Here is a 27,431-nt window from a genome sequence, read left to right as displayed (position 1 = left end):
AGACCGGCGAAGGAGGCGGGGTTGAGTGACGCGTCTTTGAAGACGTCTCGGAACGATGAACGACTCCGCGGCCCCGAGCGCGATCAGACGCTGCGCGATTGAAAGCTGCGGTCCAGGGTGTCGTCGTCACACCTTCACACCGGCGAGACCGCAGGCTGGCGCACGCTCCGGCGTCTCTTTAAGCGCCCGGCGTCCCCGGGTGGTGCGCATGCTGTGTTGCCAGTCAAACAACCAAAGGTCTCCTTCTGCGGGACACCGCAGGGGCACCGGCTTTGAGCCGTGGTAGGAGAAAGACTACAGGTGCTTCTTGAGCTTTGTTGAGTGATGGGCTGCCTCCCGGCTGTCCGCAGGAGCACCACGGATGGATCTGCTGCTTTTTTGCTTTCTTTCTGCAGGCAAACAGAAGCTGTCAGAAAGAAAGAAGACATCTTCCCAACTTACACATAATGCCCTCCACTGCCAAAGTCTTCCTGCCAGAATGAAAACGTATTCCAAAGGCACATTGTACGTTTTAGGCAGGATTTTGCACGCGCGCGCCTGGACGGGGACGCCCTTTGTCCGTTTCAGCTCCCTGCCCAACAGCACTCTCTTTTGGAAGCAGGGGGGAAATAATCAAGGCAATGATGCTAATAACAATGAAGCGCCGCATTGCTCTACAGCCCGAGGTGTTCGGCATCCTGCAGCGCCGCGAGTCGAGAGAGAGGGATGAGAGGAGGAGAGCCGTGAAGAGTTTAGCAGCAGAGAGCCGCCGAGGCGAGATGAGAGGAGTTTGTGGATGCTGCAGCCCCCAGGTGGGCCTGGGAGCGCCGCACAGTCAGCGGCACTTGCACCACTGGACTCCCATAAAGACTCCCTCACTCTTCAATCTCAACCCCCTCAGCCTCTTGATAGCAATAGTGAACTGATGAGCCGTTGTGCACGTTTTCCAATCTTTCTGTGTTTGTTCGTGGCTAGATCGGCTTCAGCGTATTGGATCAGACGGCACCCGGGGTGGGTTTTCGAAGGGGGTGCGGCCACAGCATGGCACTGTTCTCAGGGACAGACTCCTACAGCCCCCCCCCCCCGCCGCGGCGGCCGCCCCCCCCGCCGCGCTAATCCCCGTCTCCACAGGATTAACTAACTTCACAGCGTCGCCTCCTGCCGCGCTGTCAAGGCACTGGCTCAGCCCCAGAACTTCACCAGCCACCGCTCTCTCTCCCCTCCACGCCCCCCCACCCTCATTGCCTCGTGGAGTGGTCAGCATTTTGTTTTGCCTCCGCTATTTTTTGGGATCCACCATCGCAAGAAAAAAAGAAATCTGAGGTTAAATAAATGGCGTTTCAGACTCCAGAGCTCAAACAATAATCGGTCACACCTCCCGCATCTCTGTCTTGACTCGTTTTCCCCCCCGCTGCTGAGTTCTAGCGCCCAAAATTCCCACTTCCCTCCGCAGTGCTGAGGCGGTCGGGCCGCAGCTGAGCCGTTTATTTGGCGCCGTCCATCCTGTCCGACACGCCCCAGCAAAGACGGCGTAGACTCAAACTCCTTGCTGATGGAGGACGTGGATGGTGTATGTGCCTGTGCCTCTGTGACACTTATGGGGAAGTATTTGTGCGAGGAGGCAGGTGTGCCCAAGGATGGTATTAGGGGAAGACAGACGGAGGCTGCAGGTAATGAGCTCTACAAGCCGGATGTGCTTCCTCGGCGCTGATAAACGATGGGCCGGCGAGCGCTTTCCTGCCTTTACCAACAGCCACCTCATTTATCTCTTGCTTTTCTTTTTGCCTTTTCCAATCCTTTTTTCCAGCCTCTCGCACCTTCCACGCTACTCCGCTTTGAAGACCGCCCCCTTTCCCGCCTTTCTGGTCCTTTCACCGGTCAGCCACCCCATCGCTCACCCAGTCTGCTAACAGCAGTTCATTGCTGCCTAATTATTGGTGGTTAGGCTGTGACAGATGCAAACGAGACGGCTGGCAGTCGCTCCGCCGTCACCTCAGTGGAACGAGCGTCGGATGACCTTTGGAAGGCAGAGCTCTGGCAACGCGCTGCGCGGTTCAGACCCACCCGCACCCAGAACGGGGATTTGCTCTGGAGGTTGGGAGGTTACTGGTTATATATAGTGTTGTCCTGTCTGTGTGAGCGTGCAGCCAAGGTGAAGGTGGTCCCAGCAGCCCAAGATAAGTGGAGTGACCTCCCTTCTTCTCTTCACTCTGTTTTCACTTATTATGCTCACTTTCATTTGCTGCCATGCTAAACAGAGCTAGTAAATATAGCAAACCTCATTCTTCTGTTGTTATCTCACCATATATGTTCACAGCGGAGACCTGCTCTATTCTTGTATTGTCATCTTGGAGGCGCGCGGCACGTGCAGAGGGGTTGATGAGTGTGAATTATGGTGCTTATTTTCACCGTTTTCACTGTTTAACCTGTACTCATGTCGCACATGCACGCAAAAAGTGCTGAGTAAATAATGTGAGAGCAATTTGCAGCCGAGTCACAGATTACCAATGTTTGAGCCACATAAATACCAACAGGCTGTCAAACTCTTATCAAGCTCCATCGCCCCAGTAATTTGGAAGATTTTCTGCTGTTTTTCCTGAACCTACCCTCCCGCTATCCTCATCCTGCAGCCCCCCATGCCCCTCAGTAGTGCCCTACATGGCTGTTATCAACACTGGGCTTACTTTGGTAATGAAGTGGGGTCTCAGTCTTCCGTCTCCCATCTAGTTTTGAAGAGCACGGAGCAGTAATTGGTGTACGACCTACACCACCGCCAGCACTCATGTCCCCTGTCCTACGTGACATTCCCATCCAATTAAATCTGTGACCACACACACACTTTCACTCACACACGTACATCTCCTCGACTCTTCTTCCTTTTTGAAGGTGCCTTTTTTTTTAGGTTTTCATAAACGTAGAGTAGCTGCACTTTATCAACAGTCTGTATGCACTGGATGTGTATCAGGTATGTGTGGCCATTCGCACACCTTGAGGAAGCAGACGCCCACTCTGAATGAGTTTATTCAGGGGGATTATGGGTAAATCTGTGTGGCCAGTGGATGGATTGCTGTCTGTCTCACAAGGATTAACTGAAGGTGACACCGAGGTGGCAGGTCTGTGTCCATCTGCGTTTCTGTGCGTGTCTGCGTGCGCGCGCACGTGCATTTAGGCATGGTGCACACACACATGTCTGTGTTATTAGAATGAAAATGCTGTAATCCATCAGAGTTAATGAGTTTTGTGTGTTTTCCTGCAGCGATGGCTCTAGAGTGTTTTGCGCGCCCGTCTTTTGGCTGACCTTGACTTCAGTCTGTCAGCGGAACGCACTGGGAGGCGGTCCGCACGGCGAGCAAGACTCCATCTGATCCCCAGATGTCATCGAACACAATCTGTCAGATGTGTGTATCGCGAACAAATAACAAGCAGAACGGCTCTTCCCTAACGGTGATGAAAGATTTGAGTTAATGATAGCAGCATGTCAAAGGTTAAATCGCTGCCTCCTGGCCAAAAGGGGTCAAATCGGCCAACTCGGTGGGAGATTTAAAGCATATTGTTCAAAGGAATTCGGCATACCTTTAAAATGAATTTGGATTTAGCAGGTTATACACTTCTCCTGGAAGGTTCCTTTCCTCTCTCGGCCGTGTGTAGCCTTAAGACACGGTGGAATTTAGAATAATTTCTTCACTCTTCAGAAGTTTGAATATTGATATTTACAATATAAAATGAGCCAACGGCCAAGATCTGATCTGGGGGTCAGAATAAAACATCCATTCCTCAGTCGAAGGCCTTAAAGTGGTTCCATTGATGTTTTCTTACCCCTAAATCTTGAAATAAAACCCATTTAGTGAAGGTTTGGGCAGGTATTGGCGGCGTGGCTTTGCTCCATATGCTCATGCGGTGGAAAATTTCATAGCCCCCCCCCCACCGTGGACACTGAGCCCCATGTTTGTGCAGTGAATGAGAATGAAAACACACTCAGTGTCTTCTTCTAGTATAGTACAGTAAATGTGCCAGTCGGTCGCTAATATGCCCCTCAAAAGATAAAAACATGTCAGCTAAATGAATTCTATGCTAACGGATGCAAATTGTTAAGAAAAAAAGAAATAGTAACATTTTTCAACATCAATTCACACAGCACATTGATTAGCAGCAGTGTGTGTGGGGGGGGGGGGGCAGGTAAAAATAGCAGAGGAAATCATCACAGACTGCAGAGATCCACACAAACGAGCTCAAATTAGTTGTCACAGGGCTGCTGTTTTTGTTTTCCTCTCAATTTATGTAAAGCTGTTGTTTGTGGAAATTATGAGGAGCGTGTGCGCCTTTGGTCGTGTTTAACAGACTGCACGTCGGCATATGGAGCAGATCCAGATCACATAAAAGGGATTTTTATTCATTTATGTAGTTGACTCACAAAATAGCGGCTTAATTGTTGCATTCATGCACTAAAATCTGCGATGGAGGCTGGACGGCCGTCCGTCAAAGGTCACTCTCCCTCTGCTGGAGGACAGTTAATCAGCCATAAACAGCCAGTTTCACTCTTCAGCGCAACACTTTCAATCCAAAGTCTTTTTTAATTTCCTTCCATCCCCACACAGGGTCAAGAACCTTTTTGACGAGGCAGCTTGGTCTAATTAACGAGTCAAGATCGACTATAAGCTGTGCGTTAAATGAAATTAGACGAAAGTATCGGAAAAACCATTTCAGGGAATTTGTCACAGCCGGATTTTATTGGTTTGGATTTTTATTATTTGAATCGGAGCTCCCAAATAACGCACGAATCTCCAACCTGAATGGATCGACGACAACAGGACCGGTTCACACGATGTCACCTCGGCACCTAGAACAGATGAGCGTGAACCCATCCGGGCCTGCGCTCGTCTTGGTTTGGACACGTGCACTATACGTGCGAGTGCTAGCGTCCGGCAGACAGCTGCGTGACGATGGAGGGGCGGACACGGACCTCGCGGTTTCTCCGATGTGCTCTGACACACAGATGGCAGCTGACTCAACACAGCCGGACGAGATTCCGACGTCTGACAAGCGCTCCGAAACTTCATCACCAATCTTCCTTCCTGGAAAACTCTCAAGAAGTAGATCTTCCTGTGTGCTTTTCGTCGTCCCGTTCGGGTTCCCTCCCACCTACGTGCTAATGAGCATTTTTGAGGGGAGAGGGGTGGAAAAAAAAGCAAACCTGTACGCTGCATTAGTGTACGCGATGATGCTTATATTTGTATGCAAATTGTTTTGAGAGCCCTCCGGGCCAGAGAGGAATCTCACAGCAGCCCTCTTTTCCTAGAGCCGAATCACAACCTCTCAGTTCATTACTCCTGACAGGAAACAGAGGCCAATGAGGGATTGATGCACTCCTGTACATATGCATATGCCTCTCCTCCTGCGTCTGTTCCGCTGCCTATATGGGAAACAAATCACGGCACTGAGAACGTGCGGCTGCATGCAAATGCATCCTCATGTTTAGGTCTTATGCTTTAATGGCGCTTGACACCAAGCGAGGGAGACGGTGATCTTGGGGGTTTAACTGTGATTTAAAAGGAAGCAATCGGGGCTTTAATGGGCCCTGATTGAAAAGAGAAAGTTGTTTTAGTTAAATAAGCCAGGAAATCTATCTGGGACAGGATTGAAAGCTTTTGTGCAGACTGGGAGGCATGGCTGTGCGTAGGAAGCAGAAATTACGACGCTGGCGTCAGGCTACTACTTACAGCATCTTCAATATTCAACAGATCTTCTAGAGCTCAATCACTCCTTCAATGAGTAAAGTTGGATGGGAAATGATAGAGTGCTGGGGTATTACTGGGGTATTACACACCAGCACATTTATGCACACATGACTTGTAATATGCTTTAGTGCTCCTTTATGGTATTGCACATTATCATTTGAATGCGTGCGCATCGTGAGCTATTATTACATATTGTGGAGGCAAACAGATGCAAATTTTAAAAAACGTCTGTCTGAGTGTGACAAGGCGTAGCAGGCGCACGCCACTCAGCCTCAGTGGATGTGGCTGCACGGAACAAATGCCCCACCGAAATGTCTGTTTCCTCTATTTACATGTCGTGTTGGTTCATGTCAGACATCAGCCAGTGGCAAATATTTGTGTTATATTTATGTTAGCCTAGCCTCTGCACGCCGCCCGTCGATTAAAACGGCGCCCTAAAATACAGCAAGCTAGCAGGAGATGGAAATGAAAACAGGTGCGTCCATTTTTTAGTGCCTAGAAGAAGCATTACTGTGTGTGATGGCGCGGCCGTTTGTCGTATTAAAGTGGAATGCTGCATTATGGGATGGAGACTATTGTGACTTTATCCTGTTATAAGAAAAGCTCAGCTAGTCCTTCTGGATGTAGCAGGGTTTAGTGTGATTGGTAACTTCAGGCCATCACTTCCCCCCCTGATCTAGGGCAAAACCTCCTCTCTGGAAACAATTAATGCATTGTTTGTTTGTTTTATTTTTACATTTTTACACACACACACACACACACACACACACACACACACAGGCGCGTAAAAGCAGAAATCATCCACCTCTTTCCATGACTCATGCTGATGTTAGCTCTGAGAGAAAAAAGACACATACACACACACACACATATACAGTATATGTGTGTGTGTGTGTGTGTGTGTCTGTGTCTGAGGGAAATTTATTGTTTTCAAAATAGGATTTCTGTTCAGTATACTTTGTGTGCGTGTGTGTGTGTGTGTGTGTGTGTGTGTGTGTGTGTGTGTGTGTGTGTGTGTGTGAGTGACAGACAGAGGCATATAGAGATAATGGTTCATCATGCCCTGCAGGTAGCCATATTTGTGAATTGGCTGTGATGCTTCAGAGCCCCTCGCTCTGATTTGATTCTTCGCATCAGAGCCACGCGTAGTTGGCCGCTTTATGCACCATGCATAAATAAAGGGTAGGTGGTTAAGTTTGAGTGCTCGGCTCTGGTCAACAGCTTGAACATTTTACGGCTGTTGTCAGCGATTTCCAGCCTTTCAGACGTACAATTGATTGCAGAAAATCCGATGCTTGTTGTGATTTTCCGTGATGTCGCGTTACATTCAGTGAGTCGTACTTTTGTGCTCTTCACAAGCACAGGAAGGTCCCACAGCACACAAAGGCAGCGCTTTGAAACAAGTCATGTGACCAAGCAGATTAATGGAAGAGCTGGTAAATGCCTCTGCTGCATATGGCCCTCAACACAAAAGCATGTTTGGCTTCCTGGTGTGTTACATTCACGCGTTGTGTGTCTGAAAGCTAAGGTTTTATTTGTAAAATATAGATCGTTTTAATACAAAATACATGTAGAATCAGCCCATCGTGTCTGAAAGCCAGCAGAGGAACTGCAGCGCCCCCTCTGTCCATTTCCTGTTGACCGCTGCTAATTTGTTTTGGCGTTTAGTGAGCAAATTACAGCCTTGGCACATACATGCCTAGAAGGAACCTTGCATTCTAGTCCAGGGGCAATTTAAAGTGTCCAATTGACCTAATGGGCAGATCTTTGCATTGGACACATTGGAGCCCTGGAATCAAAGCCCTTCCCTTTCAATGTGCCCTGCAGCTTCGACAGCTTCACCTCCTGCACCAGTTCCTGCACCAAACTTTATCAGTGTATGAATCATCGGGCCTGTGCAGATATAGATATATAGGTCATTGCACAGCAGTGTCACAGTCAGCCATGGCAACACTGGAAGTGACTGGTTCCAGGAGCCATCTGCTCTGCACCATAGCTGGTTCTCTCGCCTGGCCTGGTGAACATTAGCTTTGTAGCTTTAGCAAACAGCTGCACCATGTCTTTAAGGCTTCCATCATCTTCCAATCGCTTCCTAAGCAAGTTCTTCTTAAATAATGAAAAGGTTACAGCTGATTTTGACCGGTTGGCTGAAAATCAATCGTTTTGAAAAAGGAGCAATTGTGGTTTTAAGCGCTGTGGAGTCAGAGCGAGAATGAAGGACGGACGCACTTCGCTGGACTTTTCCCCGGCTGCCCCGTGTTTGTCCAGGTCCCTCATATTTCCTGCTTCCAAACAGTTTCCCCACTGGGACGACCTCGGTCAGGAGCTTCATCAAGTCAGCTGTTGCATCCAAACACGCGGAAGGAAGAACTCCCTCCGTTGCTTGGTAACGGCCTTAAAGCTGTCGTCGTGGCTGAAAATCTGGAGCTACAGTCCTTGTTTGTGTAATTAGCGGAGTCGTCTGTGTCCGCGTCTCCTCTGCCTCGGAGACTTAATCCAACCCGCCCTGAGCACCTCCTTCAGTGTCGCCTTCGTGTCGCGGCTCACGTTAAAAGCTCAGCAGTAAATTGCATCTGTAATGAATTCAATCACGATCCCGACCTCTGAGATGCGGCGCATCCATTTCCAACGCCACGTCTCACCCGTTGGGTGGCTCGACCACCTGGCACGTTTCCCATGAAAGGCATTCTTGAACACATCCCAGCATATGCCAACACGTAAAGGTTATTGTTGTTTCTGCGTCTTCCTTTGTTACCACCTATAAACAGGCGTGTGTTGAACATCGGGTAACCTTTAACCTGCCGGTGCTATCTGCTCACATCTCGCTGTTTTGTGCGGCTCCGCTTGGCCTTTCACTCCTGCGGTAATCGGCTCCACTCAGCCGTGTCCGTGCCTTAAATTTCTAAAGCTTCTCAGCGCGGCTCAGGTGTAATTATATCTGCCAGACAATGAGACACATGTAAGTCCTCCCCCAGCAGCTCTCATCCTGGTGGCTGGTTTGTGTGTTTGTTCCGTTTAAGCGGCTCTAATTGGGCCTCTCAGTGCTTCGAGCTCACCTTTCTGAACGGGCCTTCCAGGTAGCCACTTTTTCAGTCGACGGGTCGAATTAAGCCTGGTCCCCTGGCAGAACCGTGCTGATCTGATCCCCAGAGGCTAATCCCCCCCATGAGACTTGTCTGAGGAAATGTCACCCTCAGAGAAAACCTATAGTGTAAATCTATCAAACGTGCGTCTCCCCTCCCCCACCCTCCCGTTTGACCGCAACTTTGAAACATCCGAGGGAAATTTAAAGCTTTTGTGAGCAAAACGCATCCTTTTGGGCTGTTTATCTTTAATGAAACTGCTTTAGCGAACAGTAAAATATTCCAGCTAAATATTTATTATTTATCTTGTGTGTTGGTCGCGTCGGCGTTTCAAGTGGAGGTGCTTTTGTTTCTCAATAGCGAGGACTCGCAGCCTGAACGGGTCTTGGTTCTAATCACCGGAGCTGAATCTCTCTTTTTTTGTGGTTGTTAACAAGGCTCACTCCAGCTGGAACACTGTCTGCGCGGTTGCTTTGATCAAAAGGCCGTGGACATGGGATGGCGATGCTAACGCACCATGCTAATGAAGCCTCGGGGCAAACGTGTCTCAACACACATGTGCACAACGAGCACGGATGGAAATTCAAGGAACGCTCACTCATCCTCTGAAAAGGGCGCAGTCCCTTCGTTCACTGTGACGTGCCTTTTTCAGCGTGTGTGTGTGTGTGTGTGGGTTGAGTTTTATACTCCGTGTGGAGGCCGCTGCCAAAAAGGCGCTCAGCGAGGAAGGTCCAGAGCCCAACTCCAGAGACTAATGGCTTGTAGCTCCCAACATATGTTGCTTTGTGTAATTGCTTTAATTGCTGTCATTGTACATAATGGTTGGTCTTTTTCTTCTTCTGTGGTGGTGCAGGCGTTCTGCTAATTATATCTGTCAGCCCCGCAGCCAAATTGGGAATTTCACCGGAAATTCAGATCGGAGCTGTGGGGAAATCTTTGTTTTAATGTTTTTTACTACTAATACTGTATGTTTTTTTTTTTTACTGTATGTTGGTAGAGCAATTTATGAATGAGTCATTTCAGACTTAAAAAGTCTTCAGTTCAATTAAATGAAGCATCAGCATGACTTTGTTCATCAGTTAAATGAAATTCCTGGCCTATATTCCTTCAAAGTTCTTGGGAATGTGGCTTTTAAAAAAATTTAAAAAAGAAAAATTGGTCCATATTTGTCATGGGGCATCCCACGAGTTCTTTCATTTAACTTTGAAGTCTCTGAAATGGTGTTCTGAAATCTGTTCCTTCTTCTCACCAGGTATGACACAATAACCAACCAATGGGAAACCGTCTGCCCGCTCCCCAAACCGGTGCATTCGGCAGCAGCCACGGTCTGCGGGGGGAAGGTCTACGTGTTTGGCGGCGTGAACGAGGCCGGGCGCTCCGCGGGCGTGCTCCAGTCTTATGTCCCGCAAACCAACAGCTGGAGCTTCATCGAGTCGCCGATGATCGGTAAGACGAGCGAATCTTGGGACGGAGATGTTCGTTGGATTTAAGTCGGTGCCGAATCTGTCCTCCAGAGACATGTTGGCGCGTAGAGGATTTATTTTCCCCGTTTAAAAGCAGCGCACAACAGGCCGTGCTTGAATTTTCTCCAAACGTGCACTTTCTCTTCCCCTCATTATGCCTTCACATCTGCCGCTGGAAGCAGGAGCACCCACTCGGATGAAAATGTCCTGCTCATAAATATTGATGCTCGCACCACCAAAACTTCCGAGATGTGCAACCATTACCATACACGTGTCCCACCTCGCTCGAGATGTCTTAGATTAAGATTTCCGGGTTGCCTAGCAACAGTGTCTTCACAGCTACATGCACTTTGATCTCTTTTTATGCAAAGTGATCTCATGATGTGATCTTTTTGCCGGCACTGAGGGCATTTGGTACCTACGTGTCAGCACTCCATCCTCATGGAACCCCTCCCCCTATTGGAGAATCACATCCAGCCCACGTCTGCTTGTCTCCTTCATCTCGATCAGGACCTCCATAGTTGATATCAGTCGTGGCCGAACAGAAATGGAGAGGAAAAAAAAGTTTACTGCCTCTTTTTATCCCTGCCGCCGCATTCCAATCTAAACCAGCGGGGTCTCATAAAGGACGGAATAACAGAAGGAACCCTTTAACCTGCGGGAACTTGCCTCCGTAACCTCGAGGTCACAGCGGTGAGAAAAAAAAAACTCAGGGAGTGAGTTCACGTCCTGACAGCGGTGCTCGTGGTGCAAAGATCTTATCTGCAGGAAGGGTTTTTCACTGCTCTGGTCCCCGAGAGCTGCAGCAGAGGACTGATTGCTATTGATTCCAACGTGCTTCTTAAGTCTTTTTTGTTTAACATTTGTGGCCGGGCCAGTCTGGCCAAAATTAGTTGTTTAACAAAGCTCCTCGCGTCGGCCAAAATGAATTTAAGGGGTTAGATGGGAAAATTGATGGCTCTGGCCGTCAGCCAGGCGTATTGGATTAGCAGAGACTGAAATTGATGGGGACTAGTGAGAGTGGAAGCAAAATAATCACAGTTTTGTTGAATGGCAGCCAGAAATGAACATTTCCTTGTTTTTGTTGCTGACGCTGGATCCGTTTCCCCACCAGCTTCTGACCGGCCTCATGAGGTGCAGGTTCACACGCGCCGCTCCACATCAATGGGGAGAGGTTGGCGGTACAGCTTTCTGGTAAATCTGGCACATTTCCAGAGCGGAAAGAACATTTTCAAACCTGGGACGTCCATGTTAGCGTGCCTTTACTGCGGTGCGTCACCGGCGGTCTGTGTTTGATGCAGGACTTCCAACATTCCAGGTTGAAAAACTGTCCAAACGGCATCTTTGATAAACGCGGCTTATTAAACCAAATGCCGTTGCTCCAGGCAACGCACACACGGCGGCGAGCTTTAAAGAGGAAAACGCAAGCTCGTAAATGCATTTGAATTCAAATGTTCCCTGAAAGGAAGCTATTCCGGCATCATTAGTTGGGACTTGCTTTTGCTCGCCGTCGCTCAGAAACTTGCTCTCTGTTGAGCGTCTCTAACAAAACGGGTCTACAGCAGGGAAAGTGATGATGATGATGATGATGATGATACCAGGGTGTTTGTAAAGGTCTGGCACTGGAGAAAGAGGAGAAATTGGTGAGAATCATGGATGGGCACACATCCACAGCTCACCTTGTATCAGTTATTGATCCCTTCAGGGGGATGCAGAGCGAACATGAGCATGAATCATTGAAACAGGCGGATCATTTCCGTGCGTGTGTGTGTGTGTGTGCGTGCGTGCGTGCTCTATTTTTCGTTAATAGCATGTGTCTGAGACAGACAGACAGACAGTCATCTGTCAGACCCAGATCAGCCTGCCTCTGACAGTCAACGAGCCAGGAGGTAATTGATGGCTTTAGCACCGGCTATGAAGCCGGGCCCGCGATGATTTTAGCGAGTTTGAGATCAGCTCTCCTCCTCCTCCTCCTCCTCCTCCTCCTCCTCCTCCTCCTCCCAGCATCTCGCTAATCTCTGCCTTCATCTCTCACCCTGCCTCTGTCTTTACCTCCGATGCCTGTCCTCCCTCCCTTTTTGACAGTCTCTCAGTACCGTCTTGTCTCCCGACACAAATATATCCTTGTGCATTTTCTGCGGTGTATCGTCGCGCAAGTGCACGCGCACGTGTTTTCTTTCTACATAGACTGTCTCCAACATGAGCTGCAAATGGGTTTCACACTTTTCAGAATTGGCTTCTATCTATGGCAGAGTGAAAAATAATGTGACTTGGGCCAAAAATAGCCGCTGGAGCGCGTCTGTTGAGATGTGTGTTGTCTCTGCAGCTTCATCTTCATCCTCCTCTGTGGACAATATTCCCACTTCCTGAGCTGTAGTGAAACATGGTGGTATAATCGAGCTCCTTCACGATCTATGAAACCCCCCCTGACTCACTTCACACGCTCGAGGTTTCTTTGCTGCTTTAAAAACATGACTAATGTGAAATTAAAGGAACCCGATGACCGATTCTGGAAAAGAACCCAGGTGTGAATAATTTATTCTTAAATCATTCTTATTGGTGCATCTGATCACCACCTTTCTTTTGTAATCCTCACATTTTCTGTAATATTTTCTGTATTTTTTACTATATGTCTGAGGTCATTCTTTCATGATAGCTTTTTTCTCTTTACTCCAAATTAACGTGTTGAAAATAACCAACAGCACTCGTAATCAGGAAATAAGGGCCCTTATCTGCCAAATTTTAACATTGATTAAAATTATAGTACAATCAATAGCTGTGCAGAATATAGTCAAACAAGTGCCGTTAGGCCTAATTAGCAATGTTAGCAGCGCAGCTCTCGATATGGAAATGACAAAATCTGTTTTGCCAGGGTGAGTTTGTGCTAATGTCCTGGCAGACGTTCAGTTAAACTGGTTTTTGAGCTCATAACTGCTGGTATTTGCACTCGCCTGTGTCATGTTTGCCAGTTGACATTGCTCATGCACCATTTAGGATGTGTTAGGACTGTTGTCATGGTAACATGTTAGTTTTACTTTCCACGATGAGCTCAAAATCGGGTCAAGTAATTCCAAAATATTTCCAATTATACTGATCTCCACTGGGAACAGAGGCTCTACCTTTGGTTTGGAATTCCCAGCGATGGGGTATTAAACCAGTGGTACTTGTGAGGGGCACAGAGTGTTCTTTACGTTAGAAAAGAACAGTCAGATGTTCTGGGGATGACAGAATAATCGGAGCAACGGTGACAGTCAAGCTACTGCCTTCAATCCACGCTGCATCTGCCATTACTGAGCAGGTTTCCATCAAGATGCAGCACTGCAGAGGCCAGAGAGCAGAATTGGCTGCTCCCGGAATGCTCCGTCAAGAAATGGACAGCAGAACATTGTGCTGTGCGGAATGACACATCAGCCATAATGGAGGTCGAGGGAAGGGGAGGGTGAAATGATGATGAGAGAGGAGAGGTGAAGATAAAACACATACATTTGCCCATCTGTTCTGCCCTGAATGGAAGTCGTTAGGGGGCCTTTCTGCTCCGCCATTCGTAAGGCTGTCCGACTCATCAACAGAAAAGAGGTCTGGATGCCTATTTGCCTATTTTGAAAGTCTTATCTGAGTTCTGGGAGGATAAATTGAGCTTCCCTGTCTTTATTTTGGTTATTCCGTCATAAAGAGCCAGGATGAAGAGCGCCGCCGTCCCTCTTTTTTTTCCAAGCGGGAGGATTGTACATTCAGTCCGTGTTTACGTTCCCGCACCTGCGAGATTTGCGTTTAGCCACAATATTGCGTCTTTGTGATGACGGCAGCTGCCGGGAGTCTTTATCGAGCAGAGCAGTCTTATCTGCAGCAGCTCTGTACAGTATGCAGCGTCAGTAAACTTGGGTGTTGTGATAACGGATGCGCGCGCGTTATCGCTACGTTGGCGTTGGCTGTTCCAGGATCAGATATGTGCCACGTTGATGCCGCATCGGATAGGAAAGGATATGCTGTAACTCCACTCGGTGTTAGGGCAGCAGCCACACGCTTCCTCACACCTGTGTGTTTGCGAGTGTGTGTGTGTCACCTGCTGTCCTTGACCTCCGCCTGAAGCACCCCCGGACTTGATGACTTGGCTGTTTCCCTTAGATTAACGTTTCCTGTTCTGGACTTTATTCATTCATCAGGTAGAACACCATCAGATGGGGGTGCATGACAGGCAACCTTTGGATTTCACACATCACTTCTAATCTATAGATCTCAGAACGATAAAGTGGTCAGCTGATGCAGACGATACCTGCTTCTTCATCAGAGTCTCCGGCTGTTTAAACACAGCCAAATGTTTTTTCCCCTCGGAACGTCAGATGGCGGGGCGATGCAGAACCATAGCCATACAGTCACATGACTCTTCAGAAACTGTCGAACCTGCTTCTCGTCACCAGGCCGAGATAGCGAAAATCATCAGAGAGCAACGTTTTTCCTTTGAGAGCGTCCTGTTATTCTTCTGCCTCGGGCGGCGAGCAGTGAAAAACGAGTGTTCACACAAAAAACCTCACAAACTACGAACAAACGTTTACCGGCAGGTGCACTACAGAGAAGCCTGGCAGAAGATCAGGAAGGTAAGAGAGGAAAAGCGCGTCCAGCGGAGGCGGCTGGACGTTCCGTTTGGACTGTATGAAGTATTTAACACTGTAGCCAAGAGCCACATATATGAAACATGAGTGTTTCAGACCTCTTCATCACTGTGAGACTCTTCTTCGTGTTTTTTAAAGATAAACAACATGATACAACATTGGCAGATGGAGCAAACGTTTTTTCCATTTTTGCAAATATATGATCATCTATTGTTACTTGTCACTTGGTGCTTTGAAACCACCGACGGATTATTTAACGCGTTTTTTTCACCTAAATGATGATTTTTAAATACAACAATATGTCTATATTAGTATGTCTGATTTTAGTTTAGCATCTGAATGGTTTCCGGTTCGTGTCTTTCATGCTTCAGTGTGATTTGATATTTCGCCCGTTCCTCTGCAGAAGCTGGCGAGAGTTGAATCTGAGATTGGTCGCCCAGCCTGGCGCTCGCCTCCCCCGTCCGGGACTGTGACTGTGCTGATCAAATATTCACATTCCTTTGTTTATGTCTGTTCAGAGACCCTTATGGAATAATTATGGCGCACAGTGCAATTACACAGTAGGCCTAATTAACGTGTGATATGGAGTTAAACGCCATGAGGCGCCAACGCTCTGCGCCGCCTTCCCCGCTCACGTCGGACCCGTCTCGGTTCGGTCACGCAGTGGAAACCTTTGGGTCTCGCAGCACCATTATCAAGGTGACGGACCTCTTGCTCCCCTCGCCATAAATGAGCGACGGGGATCCGCCGTGGCAGACAGCGGCAAGGACGGCGGCTCGTGGCTAAGTGTGTGTGCATTATTCATGCGGCTTGTAAATTGGCCAGCTGCAGACTGCTCAGGAGAAATCGCCGTGAGTTTGAAATACACTTCTTCTTCCCACACAGCTCGCAGGGCTCCTCGCAGAGCCCCGTTTCATTTTATTTCCATTCATCTCCGGGGCTACAGCGGCCCTGCCTTAATACCTCTGTTTTCCTCATGTGTATCAGATTGAATTATACAGAATGCGGCGTCCCACCTGTTCACTCGTGTATTTCCACTGCACGTTTCCGCTTTTTTTTTTTCTCTTTGTGAATCTATAGATGCCAGCGGCTGTAATGCAATTCTGAATTATTGGGACTTAGGTAACTCTCTTATATTGCTGCCAAGCCCCAAACATCTTTTTTTGAGCAGAACCCAATAGAGGCAGTAGGATTTATGAACTCTATGAACTTTTTATTTATTTTTTTTTGTGCTGCCGAGCCGTTGGTTCGATTTTTTTTTTCTTTCAACTCAGCTGGAAATGTTAAATCGGTAAAGTGATGAAGGGAACGTTCACAAAGGATTGGTGGTGGAGGGGGAAAAATGGGATTATCCTGGATAGGAGTTCCTGTTGTTTGGTCTGTACCTTCTTTAAATGTCTCCCTCTGTTTTTCCCTCTTCTCTTATCTTTAGATAACAAATACGCCCCTGCGGTGAGCCTGAACGGCTTCATATTCATACTGGGAGGAGCCTACGCACGAGCCACCACCATCTACGACCCGGACAAAGGCAACATCAAGGCTGGGCCCAACATGAATCACTCTCGGCAGTTCTGCAGGTAAGAGATTATTACCTCGGCAACGTCGCGGCAAATCCGGCACCTTGAACAGACAAATAAGGCAGGTCAGAGGTGACCCTGTTGGCTGTAACTCGGGGGCGCAAAGTATTGTGCTGAAAAGTAAATGTATCAGACGCAACCTTTAATCAGATTCTGGGATGGATTTTCTAGCGAGCTGAAAAGGGAATAAAAAGTGTGGACAAATACAAACGCTGATTTTCTGACTCGCCACACTAACTGCTGTTGTGAAGGTCACCCTGGTGATAAATCACCAGAACTACAGCTCCTGCTGGACGGGCGCTTCGACCTTTATGACCTGCACAGAGCTGAATCAGGAACTGAGTCGTGGATTCTATTTATTTATTTTTGTTTAGGTTTTAAAAAAACTGGCTAAATATTCTTTCCTGAATATTGAATTGCTTTCATTCCTGTGACACCTGTGTTATACAGTCATATACGTGGAAATGAGCAAAAGCGGGAAGCACCTGTGCTTTTTGTGCCATTTCTGGATGCTTAATGGCTGATAAAGGGAGATAAATGAAATGGAACACATCTTAATATCCTCGTCAGCTCGACGCACTGAGGCGTGCGCGGCGCTGGATAATGAACCACTGTTTTCTGGGCCCCGAGTCCTTTTATTTTATTTTCACCAAGAAGCCGAAAGAAAGGAGCAGCACGCGCCAAATACATCTGGGAGGCAATTACAGCCAGTGATCTTATGTGCAAAATGTGTAGCATAAATCATGTTGTCAGAGTTATTGATAAGCGGCAGCGGCACGCGGCAGCGGCACGCGCCAGGCCGCTGCTCTGCTTCATTCAACGAAACCCCACCCGGCGGAGTGGACCAACAACAGCATTCCACTCTGACAACAACACACTGCTATCACTCGGGAATGCTGATGCGTTTGAGATAAATTCTCTGTTTATGAGTGTTGGTGTGGTCGCTGTGAGCTCCAAACCTTCCCCTGCGTGCACGCTCTGCGCTTTAGATCAGCTGAGCAGCTTTGTCTCCGAACAGATTTCGGTTTCCTGCAATAATCTCCACCCCGGCCGCGTTGTGCACCCGGGCAGCAGGAGAGCGCGTCGTCTGCTCCTCGTGCATGCGTGTTTAAGCGTGCACCTTATGAAAATGCCCATCTTTCCAAAGCCCCACACAGGAACACAAAGCCCAAATCATCTTAGGGCTCAAGTATTAATCCCGTCTGCACGCAGTCTGTTTTTAATATCAAATGAGGACATTTATGCAGATTTTTCAGCAGTTTCCCCCTTTAATGTCAAAAGGAATTGTGTGTTTTTTTGTCCTGTATGTCCAAATACTGCGAGACATCCTCAGGTGTTTCCCTCCAGCCTGACTATCAGCGTGTTTTTAATAAAGCCTTTGTCTTCCGTTTGCCGTTATCTCGTCTCATTTAACCTTATGAGCCTTCCAACATTGAAGACGCATCAGCTGACACTGGCTTTCAGTCACTTTTGACAGATTTTAGCATTTAATAGCTGAGGAGAAATGAAGAATGAATGATTTACTGCAGCACAGATTTTTGTGCCCAACTGCGAATGTTGTGAACGCAGCCTCACCCATGACAACCAAACCTGTGTGTCTGTGCAGCGCTGTTGTCCTGGACGGGAAGATCTACGCCACAGGAGGCATCGTCAGCAGCGAGGGTCCGGCCCTGGGCAACATGGAGACCTTCGACCCCAGCACCAACGCCTGGACTCTCCTGCAGTCGCTACCCTGTCCGCTCTTCAGACACGGCTGCGTCGTCATCAAAAAGTACATTCAGAGCGGCTGACGGCGCCGGGTTGACAGCCGATACCAGCCGAGCTCCGGGGGTTTGGGGACGATGGGCGACAGCAGCGTGGAGCCAGACCGGTCGGTCCACAACCTCTGGATTTGACGCTTCGTCGACCCTTCCTACCAACCCCCCCCCGGCTCACACCGTTCTTGCAGCCCCGTGCTGAATGTACCCATGTCCCGCTACCCATCCACATCACCCGATGATGCCTGACCTCCGGTGCTGTATGTGTCACGGTTGTCGATCTTCAGCCAACACACACAGGGACCTTAGTAAACTCTGCCGGCTATCCTCGTTTAAGTTCTGTCTTTTCCAGATGTCTGTAAAAGCAGCACCCCCCCCATCCTCCCCAGTTCTTGAATTACTTAGCAGTGAAAGCCATTTCAGGTCTCAGTTTTGTTGTTTTATAGGAAAACCCTCCACTTGCTGTGTTCACACTTCAAGGACAAGTGGCCCACTTCAAACTTTCTGCCCCGATTGCCTCTGATCTTTCCACCGATTCCCTCCGAAATTGAACACACATTAGTTTTTCAGTGTTGAACCTGCAGCTCATCTTTGTTGACATCTAAAGGGGAAAGACTTTACACTTTCTTTTTGTTGCTTCCATGGTTACTTCTGTATCCAGCATGCTATGTCTATTGCCTACAGTACATGTGCCATCTATCATGCACAGCAATACCCCCATAAAAATCCAATTTCCGCCCCTGCTCGCCACTTTCTCACGTTCCCTTCTGCCGTCTCGGAGCAGTTGAATGTCAGAAAATGAGGCAACATCAGCATCAACATCGTGGCGTCAGATGTGTCACTGTATACGTCCCAATTTCGTTTGGAATTTTGACGACAGTGTGAATATCCCAGTAGATGCAGAGCGTGTAAATGCATGTCGTTAGCATCTCTGCGCGGCTCGGATCGGGACCGATCGGTCGGCTCAGCGGTTTAAATGACAAGAAAGCTCAGAAAACTAAATAAGCCTTTGGGTCTTGTGGTGTGAACACAGCCGCAACAGTTTTATTTTGTGTGTTCACAGTCCAGAACAGGAAGACACTCCAGCTTTCCTTCTGCCAAGTGTGTTGAAAAACAGGTTTTGACTGTTTAACCCACTTCTTCTACTGACTTGTACCGATTTCAAAGACCGTTTTTGCAGATTTTCATCCTCCCAACAACAACAACAATTAAGTTCTGATTTTGATTCAACTGAGATTCATACTCTCACTCAATGGAACAACGATCAGCTTCAGGGAGAGAAGGAATTCTTCCTTTTGTTGACTTCTGATAAGAGGTCTCATGTTGGGACTGTTCCTCGGGAGAAAAAGCACAATTATCACCAGTGACGGTTATCACAGGACCCATTTGTTGACTCTCGCTTTATGTCTTATGTCACTTCCCCTCCCACGCACACTTTCTTTTATACTGATGGGTTTGGATTTTTTTTTTTTTTTTGCAACCTGCGATAAGGCTGGGTTGCTGTTCTGTAAATACGGGAAGGAAATATGTATATTTTAAAAAAAAAAATAACTGAAGGCAATTCTGTATAAATGTTTTTAGACAAAAAAAAGGACAAATTCCAAACGGTCTGTCTGTAAATGTGTACCCAAAAGGAGAACAGTCGTTATTATTGAAGCCTAATACATATACCAGAACATGACCTGGGTATGCTCTTGTTTGATTGGTCAAAAATGCACACATTAACACTTTGGAATGTTACAGTTTGAACCTTTATTCAAGTATATCACAGCAGTTTATTTGAGAAATACAGTAAAGTTTCATTTCAAATATAACTTACACTAACATAACTGAGAACAGGTGGATTAAAATACATAGATAATAGACAAAGCTATGAGAAGTCTCGGCTAACTGAAGAGTAGAAAACAGGGGAGAACAAAATAATTCAGGATCAAGCAAACCCTTTCTGCATACTGGACTAAGAAGTCTCAACTACCAGACAAAAATTGGTTGTTAGTCCAAACTGGCTACAATTTATAATAAAGCGATATCATAATGTATGACATTTAACTACCCATAGTTTTTATTTTCATAGGCGTTTTTAACTCATAAAATCTATTTTGGCAGAAATGGGTTCCGAGATGCTTAATCAAAGCTTAGTCTGGTCCTGTCTCTTGGTGTCGGAGGGACGGTATGTCCTCATTGCCGTCCTCTAATTAGTTTACTCCAGTATGCCACAGTCGGAAACCACTTAAAGTGGAAAACACCAAAACAAAATAAATAGGAAGGTTGAAGGGCCTGTTGTTGCGTGTTGAACCTGAGAAACCTGTAAACTTTTAACTTTCCCACACACGCAAAAAAAATCCTGCTACACAAACGCTAGACAAAAGAAAAAAGACATCGCGTTACCTCTCGAATGTAAAATAAAAAATACAAGTAATAAATAAGTCAGAATCATGAGATGAATATTTGAAAATGAACTGAGAGAAAAGGCAAGTGTTTAAAGAGACAGAAAAATGCTTCTAACAAGGTGTGGGGGGGGGGGGGGGGGGGGGGGGGGGGGGTGACAGACGCAGGAACATCAGTGACAGCACATCCAAAGTCTGAAACTAAAGCCATGAGATAACATCTATAATCATAGTCCGGCTCAAATGCAAATACAAAAATCGGAGACGCGTACAACCCTTGGATTACTGCAGCTGCTGCGGCCGTACTCATCAGGTATCGTGCACGTGGTACTGCAGGTGTCAAGAGTATTTCAGAAGCTGTGAGAAATACTGCGTTTGTACCCGGTAAACAGTTTTTCTGTGTTAAAATAAATTAAGCTGAGGTAGTGTTGGTTTTTCTCTCTGCAGTAGTCCGGGTGCCAACCTTGTCGTAACCACTTTGCATATGGTCTTTGCTTTTGAACTTTATTTTTTCTCAGGAAAACATCACTTAAAAACTGAGGGGAGCTGCAGTCAGATTTGCACGAGGAGGTTTGACTTTTTTTTTTTCTTTTTTCCAAGAGTGCTTTGAGAGAAAAGAACAAGTCAAGAACTACACTGGGGGGGAAAAACACCCTGAAATTGCCGTAGAGACACCAGCGAACCCTCAGAAACCTTCGGTAAAAGCACCTTTCCTGTAGTCAAAACCACGATGCCCTCGGGCTGGAAATCTCCCCTCTAACCCGTAAAAAAACCAATCCACCAGGTCTAAAGAACAAAAACCATAATGCCTCGTGCCTAAGAGCCGGGCACTGCCTAGAATGGCCTTTATCATTAGGCAATCACAACCCATGCAAAAACAGCAATACAAAACTTTTATAAAAACGTGAAAAAGGTCAAATAAACTCATCACGGCCAAAAGCAACATTTTTTTTTTTTGAACCAAAACTCCTATTCTCGTCAGTACCTTTGGAGGAACTGGGGTTAACACTTGGCACCGTAAATAGTTCTAACATACATCTGTGTTGAAGATGTGGGGTTTTAACAGAGCGGATACATTTCCATGTTTCCCAAGAGCCTCAGGCAGGCGGAGACAGCAAGTCTTCCCTAAAACGCTTTCGTTTTTCACAGATTTGAAAACCCTCAACGACTTTGTTAGCCGAGGATGGAGAGGCCGGTGAATTAAGGAGGCTCCACCTTTGGTGGTGAAGACTCGAGCCACAAGTAAAGAGAATTAAAAAAACTAAAATAAGGCACACGCTAGGCAGTGCAAACTCAAGACCTGTTCCATTTTGTACTGCTTGCAGTTTCTCGTGTTCGTTGGAGAGAAAAAATAAAGACTAATGGCGGCTGCAGCGTGAGACGGGATGGGAAACATTCAATCTGTAGAAGTGGTGAGGGAAGAGGGGAGTTAGAGGATGTGACAGAGAGAGTGTGAAGCTAGGAGGATAATGAGTGAGGTGGGTGTACGGCTGACACACGCCATGTTTGTTCGTCGGTGACTCAGATGGAGGTGGAGGGGGGTAATAACTTTGCACACTTGATGACTACTTCAATAAAGAGCACATAATTACTTTTAGTCCTGCTGTGGTGACCTCAGCAGCTTTGTGTTCCTACTAGAACTTTGTAAACCATTCTCAACTGGCTCAGATTTTTCTATCAAGTAGTTACAATCAGAGAGAAGGAACAGAGCTGCGAGCCCAGAGCGACGTCGTCGGCCTGATCTCATCTCCCAGTGACACTCCGCATTCACATTTCTGCTGGTGAAGATCTGAAAATGAGTCCTCTTTCCAAAATACTCAGACGTGAGTGAGAGAGTGTGTGTGCACAGGCCAGGTTGTGATATGACATCACCCCATCTGTTGGTTTTGCCAGTCATGTGACTTAGGTGATGCTGCGAGCAGCATGGATAAAGGTAAGCACCCGAGTAGCACCAGGGGTCGCCCATCACCGCTAGGGTGTGCGCGCGTGTGTGACCGACGCACCTCCAGAAGTTTGGTTATGCAGAATGGGTCTGGATCTGGCCAGGTTCCTGAGACGATAGCACCGATGAATCCTCAGCTGGAATGCGTTTCCTCCCGGGGGGAAAAGGGAGGGCACCCGACTTCGCCTGTCCGAGCGTGTTGTTCTGTGTGATTCGCAATTCAGTTTGTGGTCCCGAGCTGATCAGGATCAACCTGACGAGCCTTTCCTGCTCAAAGGAATGTTTCAAAATGGTGGATTCTCTCCTCCATCTCCTGCACAGCAAAGAGACAAACACAGACGGGCCGTTAAAGAGATCGTTGAGATCAATCCAGCTATAGTTCGTGTACATTAATGATAAAACCTTTGATTTAATAAGGGAACCATAAAATTGCCCTGGGTTTGAGACCTGCTCGCCATGGCGAGGGAACTGTCTTCTTGGCCGCTGCTACGCAAGTAAAACTGAATCGACAGCGACACTCTGGTGTCTCTCTGCTAACAACAAACGTTTGAAAACTTCGTGCCCCGTGGTTTCAGCATTACTCAGACATTTCCACAGCAAACAAGAGCGTTCGCCGTGATAAATGAGGGAAAATGAAGCAAAGCTGTGCTGGAATGAGACAGACAATTTTTCTCAGCAGGAAAGCAGCAGAATTTGACACTGACTAAATCTGAACAGAGCCGGAGGAAGAGAGATGGATGTTAGCCTGCAACAGACCGTGATTAATGCTTTGAAGATGTCTCGTGTGTGTGTGTGCGTGTGCGTGTGCGTGCATGTTCTCCCTCATCTGGATAACTGAGACAGTGTGACAGTAACTACACTGCAGCATCTTTTCAACTTCTACAACAAAACGTGCCACCACCCTCTTTGCAAACAAAGACCAACATACTTCCGCATGAAATTATTTTCTGATCTGGATCGACTTTAAAACGTGCTCCGACATCGTCTCCAATTTAGGACTCTTCAAAGTTGTGACCAACAGTGTCCAGATCCTAAAGATAATGAAAACTAATACCTCCTTCCGTCACTGTCGATAGTGTTTCATTAAACAAAAAGGATTAAAGAGCAGGACATGAAAACAAAAACCCTCCTTCCAGTTAAATTCAGCCGTGAAACATCAATATTTAACAGATCATTCTGCAAGCGCCTCCATCGACAGCCTTTATTGGCCGGTTGTAATCTGTAAAAGCAAAAGGTCACTCTCATTTAGCTCACGAGGCTAATCGGGGCTGCGAACACCAGCATTATTGAGTCTTCTTATGCTCACTGACAAACCGACTATGCTGCACTCTCCCGCCAGGTGATTGGCTCTTGCTGCCTGCAGGACATTAGCCAGCCATCACAGCTAGACAGATTAGCTCTTGCATCGCTCAATAGGTGCAAACATGGCAAAAGCAGATCCATTCCCCTGCAAATATTATCCATTAAAAGACAAATCCAGCATTGTGTCCTCGGCTCTGTTAAGATGTCATCAGTTTGTGGGTGTTGGGTCGATTCATAAGGAAGGCACGATACGTTACAGGGGTGCTTCCTCTCCTTCATCTCTCTCAGGCTCTAATTTCCAGGATTTCCCAGGTGACATTTCTTGCACCTGGGAGAATACAGCTGTCTGCTCTGTGTCTGTGGAGGCTCTGACAACAAAACCAAACAAGAAAATATGCAGGTGTTGTTACCAGCGCGGAGAGGCCCTTATTTTCTGTCCCAACTTTTGATAACAACTTTTGATAACATCGATCCACACTTTACATCCGTGTCACGAGTAAAGGTCAAAGGGCCTGACAGTCCTGCATTTATATGCACAACCCAAAATCAAGCAGGAGATTGGAGGCAACAAAAGCAGTGGGTTGTGGATGTTGTTTTGTATTGGTGCGCTCCGCTGCTCCAGCTAAAAGGTCAGTTCTTCTACACATCTGAATTAATCACAGGCCAAACCCCTGAGAAGGCCGAGGAGAGAAATGAAGGCATGGTCCAGCAGTTTCACTCTGCTCTCTCACTCACACACCAGTGCAACATTAAACTACTGCGCCAGCTCTGTTAGTACGATCACCTCTTTTTAGCTTTTCCAGCGGGAGGGACGTGCAGAAGATCTGCTGTAGAGTGAAAAGATGCATGAAGGAAAAGGTACTCAAAACAGGTGAGCTGACACCTCTGATATGCAAATACCAATTTAGGCTGACAGTATAAAATCCCCCCCCCACCCCCCACCCCACCATCATGCAACCCATGGTCACAAGACACCACCTGGCTGACTGCTCCACCCCCCCACACGGCACCTTCTCCACTGTCATGCTGACAGCTCGTTCTCGCGACCAGCAGCAGCGCCGAACAGTGCAGACGGCTGACAGGAGCAGCAGGTGACCAGATGGGACTATAGCGGAATATAGCTCAGCTATTTCATATTTGAATACAACACGACAGAATAAAAGCCCTACCTGTCACTTTTCCCAAAGAGAAATAATCAAAACATTTGGGGGGGGGAGAAAATGAACCATGATCATGTCAAATTTGTCAGTGCGAGTGGAGGAAACTGAACATTTGGGTGGATCCGCGTCGGCCGAGCCCTAAATTCACGCTGCGATTAATAAATACACATCAGACCAAACAAAGGTCTGATCTTGAGAGTGCTCAATTCTTTCACAAAAGCTATGCGACTATTTCACAGATGAATAGATGATTCCTGTTTTTAGATGATTCCTGATATTGGCCATGAGACGGGCAGCGGAACATGTAATCAGAATATTCCATATCATATATCTGTATTACAAATAAAATGCATTACAAAACAAATAAGAGTCACGGTGAAAATATTGAATCAATAGAAAGTAATGTCATACTGCGCTGGATAAGACATAAGTTATTATTTCTTTAATCAGAGCATGTTTCCTATTTAGGATTGCATTAAAGTGTTTTCATGAATAGTCTCACAGATAGTAACCGCAGAAGAACTAAAATCATGACTGACTCCATTTTTCTGTCATGCTCTAACAAAAACGCTCCAGCACTGACCTCCAGCAGCTGGGTCTTGTCGTACTCTCTGCGGTGCTGGTAGATGCACTGGCTCAGGAGGGAGTAGAGCCTCTCCAGCTGCTCCACGGTGTAGCCCTCGCTCTTCTCCACCACCGTATCCAGTAGAGCCTGAAGGAGAGTCCAAACCAGCAGCTCACATTAGAAATCAGCTTATGTTTCCTTATAAAAACTTCCTGGAGGACACAAGTGTCGTCGCTATCTCCCTTACTGAAGAATTATTCAACAGCACTGAATAAGTGGTCATCTATGCTAACGGCTAAAGCTGGTGTATAAAGAGAATGAATGTTTGGAGGTCAGATGTACTCAGAAGCAATTAAGAGAGAATGACAGCTAATTAAGGATAATAATAATCAGAACCAAGTTTACATTTCACTGCTACTTTAATTAAAACATCCTGGACAGTCAGAGGCCATTTTAATTGGCCCGTCTCTCACATTTTAACCAACCTAAAACCGTACGGGTGTAAACGGCTGTTTAAATAAAAGGGCCTTATCGGAATGCTCTGGTGGAGACGGCAGAGGCGCAATAATTAAAACCGCCACCGCCACCGCTGACAAGACAAACACAAACACCATTCATTGTTTCTGTTGACATCGCTCCATGCGCGAGTGAAGGACTGCCGCTGTTTCGTTCCACCCAAAAAAAACACACAAATGTTTGCCAAAGCTGGAGAATTATAGTGAGCCTGAAGCTAAATACAAATGTGAGAATGAACTTTTTCAGCAATTAAAAAAAGGAAACATAGACGGGCAGTTTAGGAAGGAAACACAACAGACAGACATTGTCATTTGCTGAGAATCCTTTCCTGCCTCTTTCATCTGCCTAAAAGAATGGCAACAACAGAATAATTGGCGACACAGGAAGTTATTAGCCGTTCTTGGAGACCTGCATTCTTGAGATTATTCTGATGTTCTGATGAAGGTTACTTTTTGTTGCATCACTGGATTCCATCTTGAAAAGGATTTTCTGCCACACACAGAGCAACAGTATGCTACTATCTACTGTCTTTTATATTGTTATTGTTGCTGTGAAGACACAAACACCAAGTCAAATTCCTTGTATGTGTAAAAACGTATTTGGCAATTAAATTCTTCCTTCCTTCCTTATTTATGAATAGCTACAAGACTCATTTAAAACATTAACTTCACAGTTTGAAAACCATAAGCAATGATGAACTAATTCAAATTGAGCCCATTTGACTGGATTCTTTTTGGGCTTCGCAATAACCAACATCACAAATTCATGGGAGGTTTCAGCTTTGAGTCCACTAATGTATGCAAACCCTATAAATGGCGACTATCTGCTACCTCGCAGCAAGTTCTTTGCGTCATCTCTTGCTTTAAGTGCTTTTTCTCACTCTACAGTGCATCTTTTCATAGCTGTGGTTCAGTCTTAGAGTACATTTCCTTGTTTGCCTCTAGAGTGTTGGTCTTTTCTTGTTTATGCTTTCCAGCCCCTGCGTCTTTGCTCTGTTACTGGGGGTGCTTCCTCGGTCTAGTCTTTTAAAGCTAGTCAACTGATTGCAGCAGTCTTCTCTCCAGCCTTTGTCTGCCCTGATCAGGATGCCTGTGTTGGTCAGAGTGTGTCTTACACCAGCTCGGTGATTGAACGTGCTCACCACACACAAAAGAGCTGTAATCCCATGCCTTAAAGACTGCTAGTGACATGGACCATTTAACCTCAGTTGCTCTAAACTCGATGGCCCGTCTTCCCTTCAAATCTTTACTCCCATCCTCACGTCTTTATCCATTCCTTCTTTGTGCTTCTTAAGAAGCCGCAGGCTTCAGTAACACGGGTAACTATATCTCAGAGGGCAACAATAAAGGTAAAGG

General features: G+C 46.7%; 2 protein-coding genes across 5 annotated transcripts in view; one reads left to right on the top strand and one right to left on the bottom strand.

Moving 5' to 3' along the window:
* The window catches only part of klhl29 (kelch like family member 29), a 143,441-nt gene extending 123,589 nt beyond the window's left edge, over positions 1–19,852 (top strand). For all 3 annotated transcript variants that reach the window (XM_003971580.3, XM_011611910.2, XM_011611911.2), the window contains 3 exons: positions 10,050–10,243; positions 16,303–16,447; positions 18,054–19,852. In XM_003971580.3, coding sequence (XP_003971629.1) covers positions 10,050–10,243; positions 16,303–16,447; positions 18,054–18,237 — 523 coding nt within the window. In that variant the 3' untranslated portion in view covers positions 18,238–19,852. The remainder of the gene's footprint in view (positions 1–10,049; positions 10,244–16,302; positions 16,448–18,053) is intronic.
* An 89-nt stretch (positions 19,853–19,941) lies between these two features.
* The window catches only part of atad2b (ATPase family AAA domain containing 2B), a 37,195-nt gene continuing 29,705 nt past the window's right edge, over positions 19,942–27,431 (bottom strand). For both annotated transcript variants that reach the window (XM_011611909.2, XM_029849957.1), the window contains exons 27-28: positions 25,579–25,707; positions 19,942–22,846 (exon numbers count right to left, since the gene is read on the bottom strand). In XM_011611909.2, the coding sequence (XP_011610211.1) occupies positions 22,805–22,846; positions 25,579–25,707 (171 nt within the window). In that variant the 3' untranslated portion in view covers positions 19,942–22,804. The remainder of the gene's footprint in view (positions 22,847–25,578; positions 25,708–27,431) is intronic.

The sequence above is a fragment of the Takifugu rubripes genome, chromosome 16, assembly GCF_901000725.2.
Source record: "Takifugu rubripes chromosome 16, fTakRub1.2, whole genome shotgun sequence".
In the NCBI taxonomy this organism is placed as follows: domain Eukaryota; kingdom Metazoa; phylum Chordata; class Actinopteri; order Tetraodontiformes; family Tetraodontidae; genus Takifugu; species Takifugu rubripes.
This window is presented reverse-complemented; position numbering and strand designations above follow the sequence as displayed.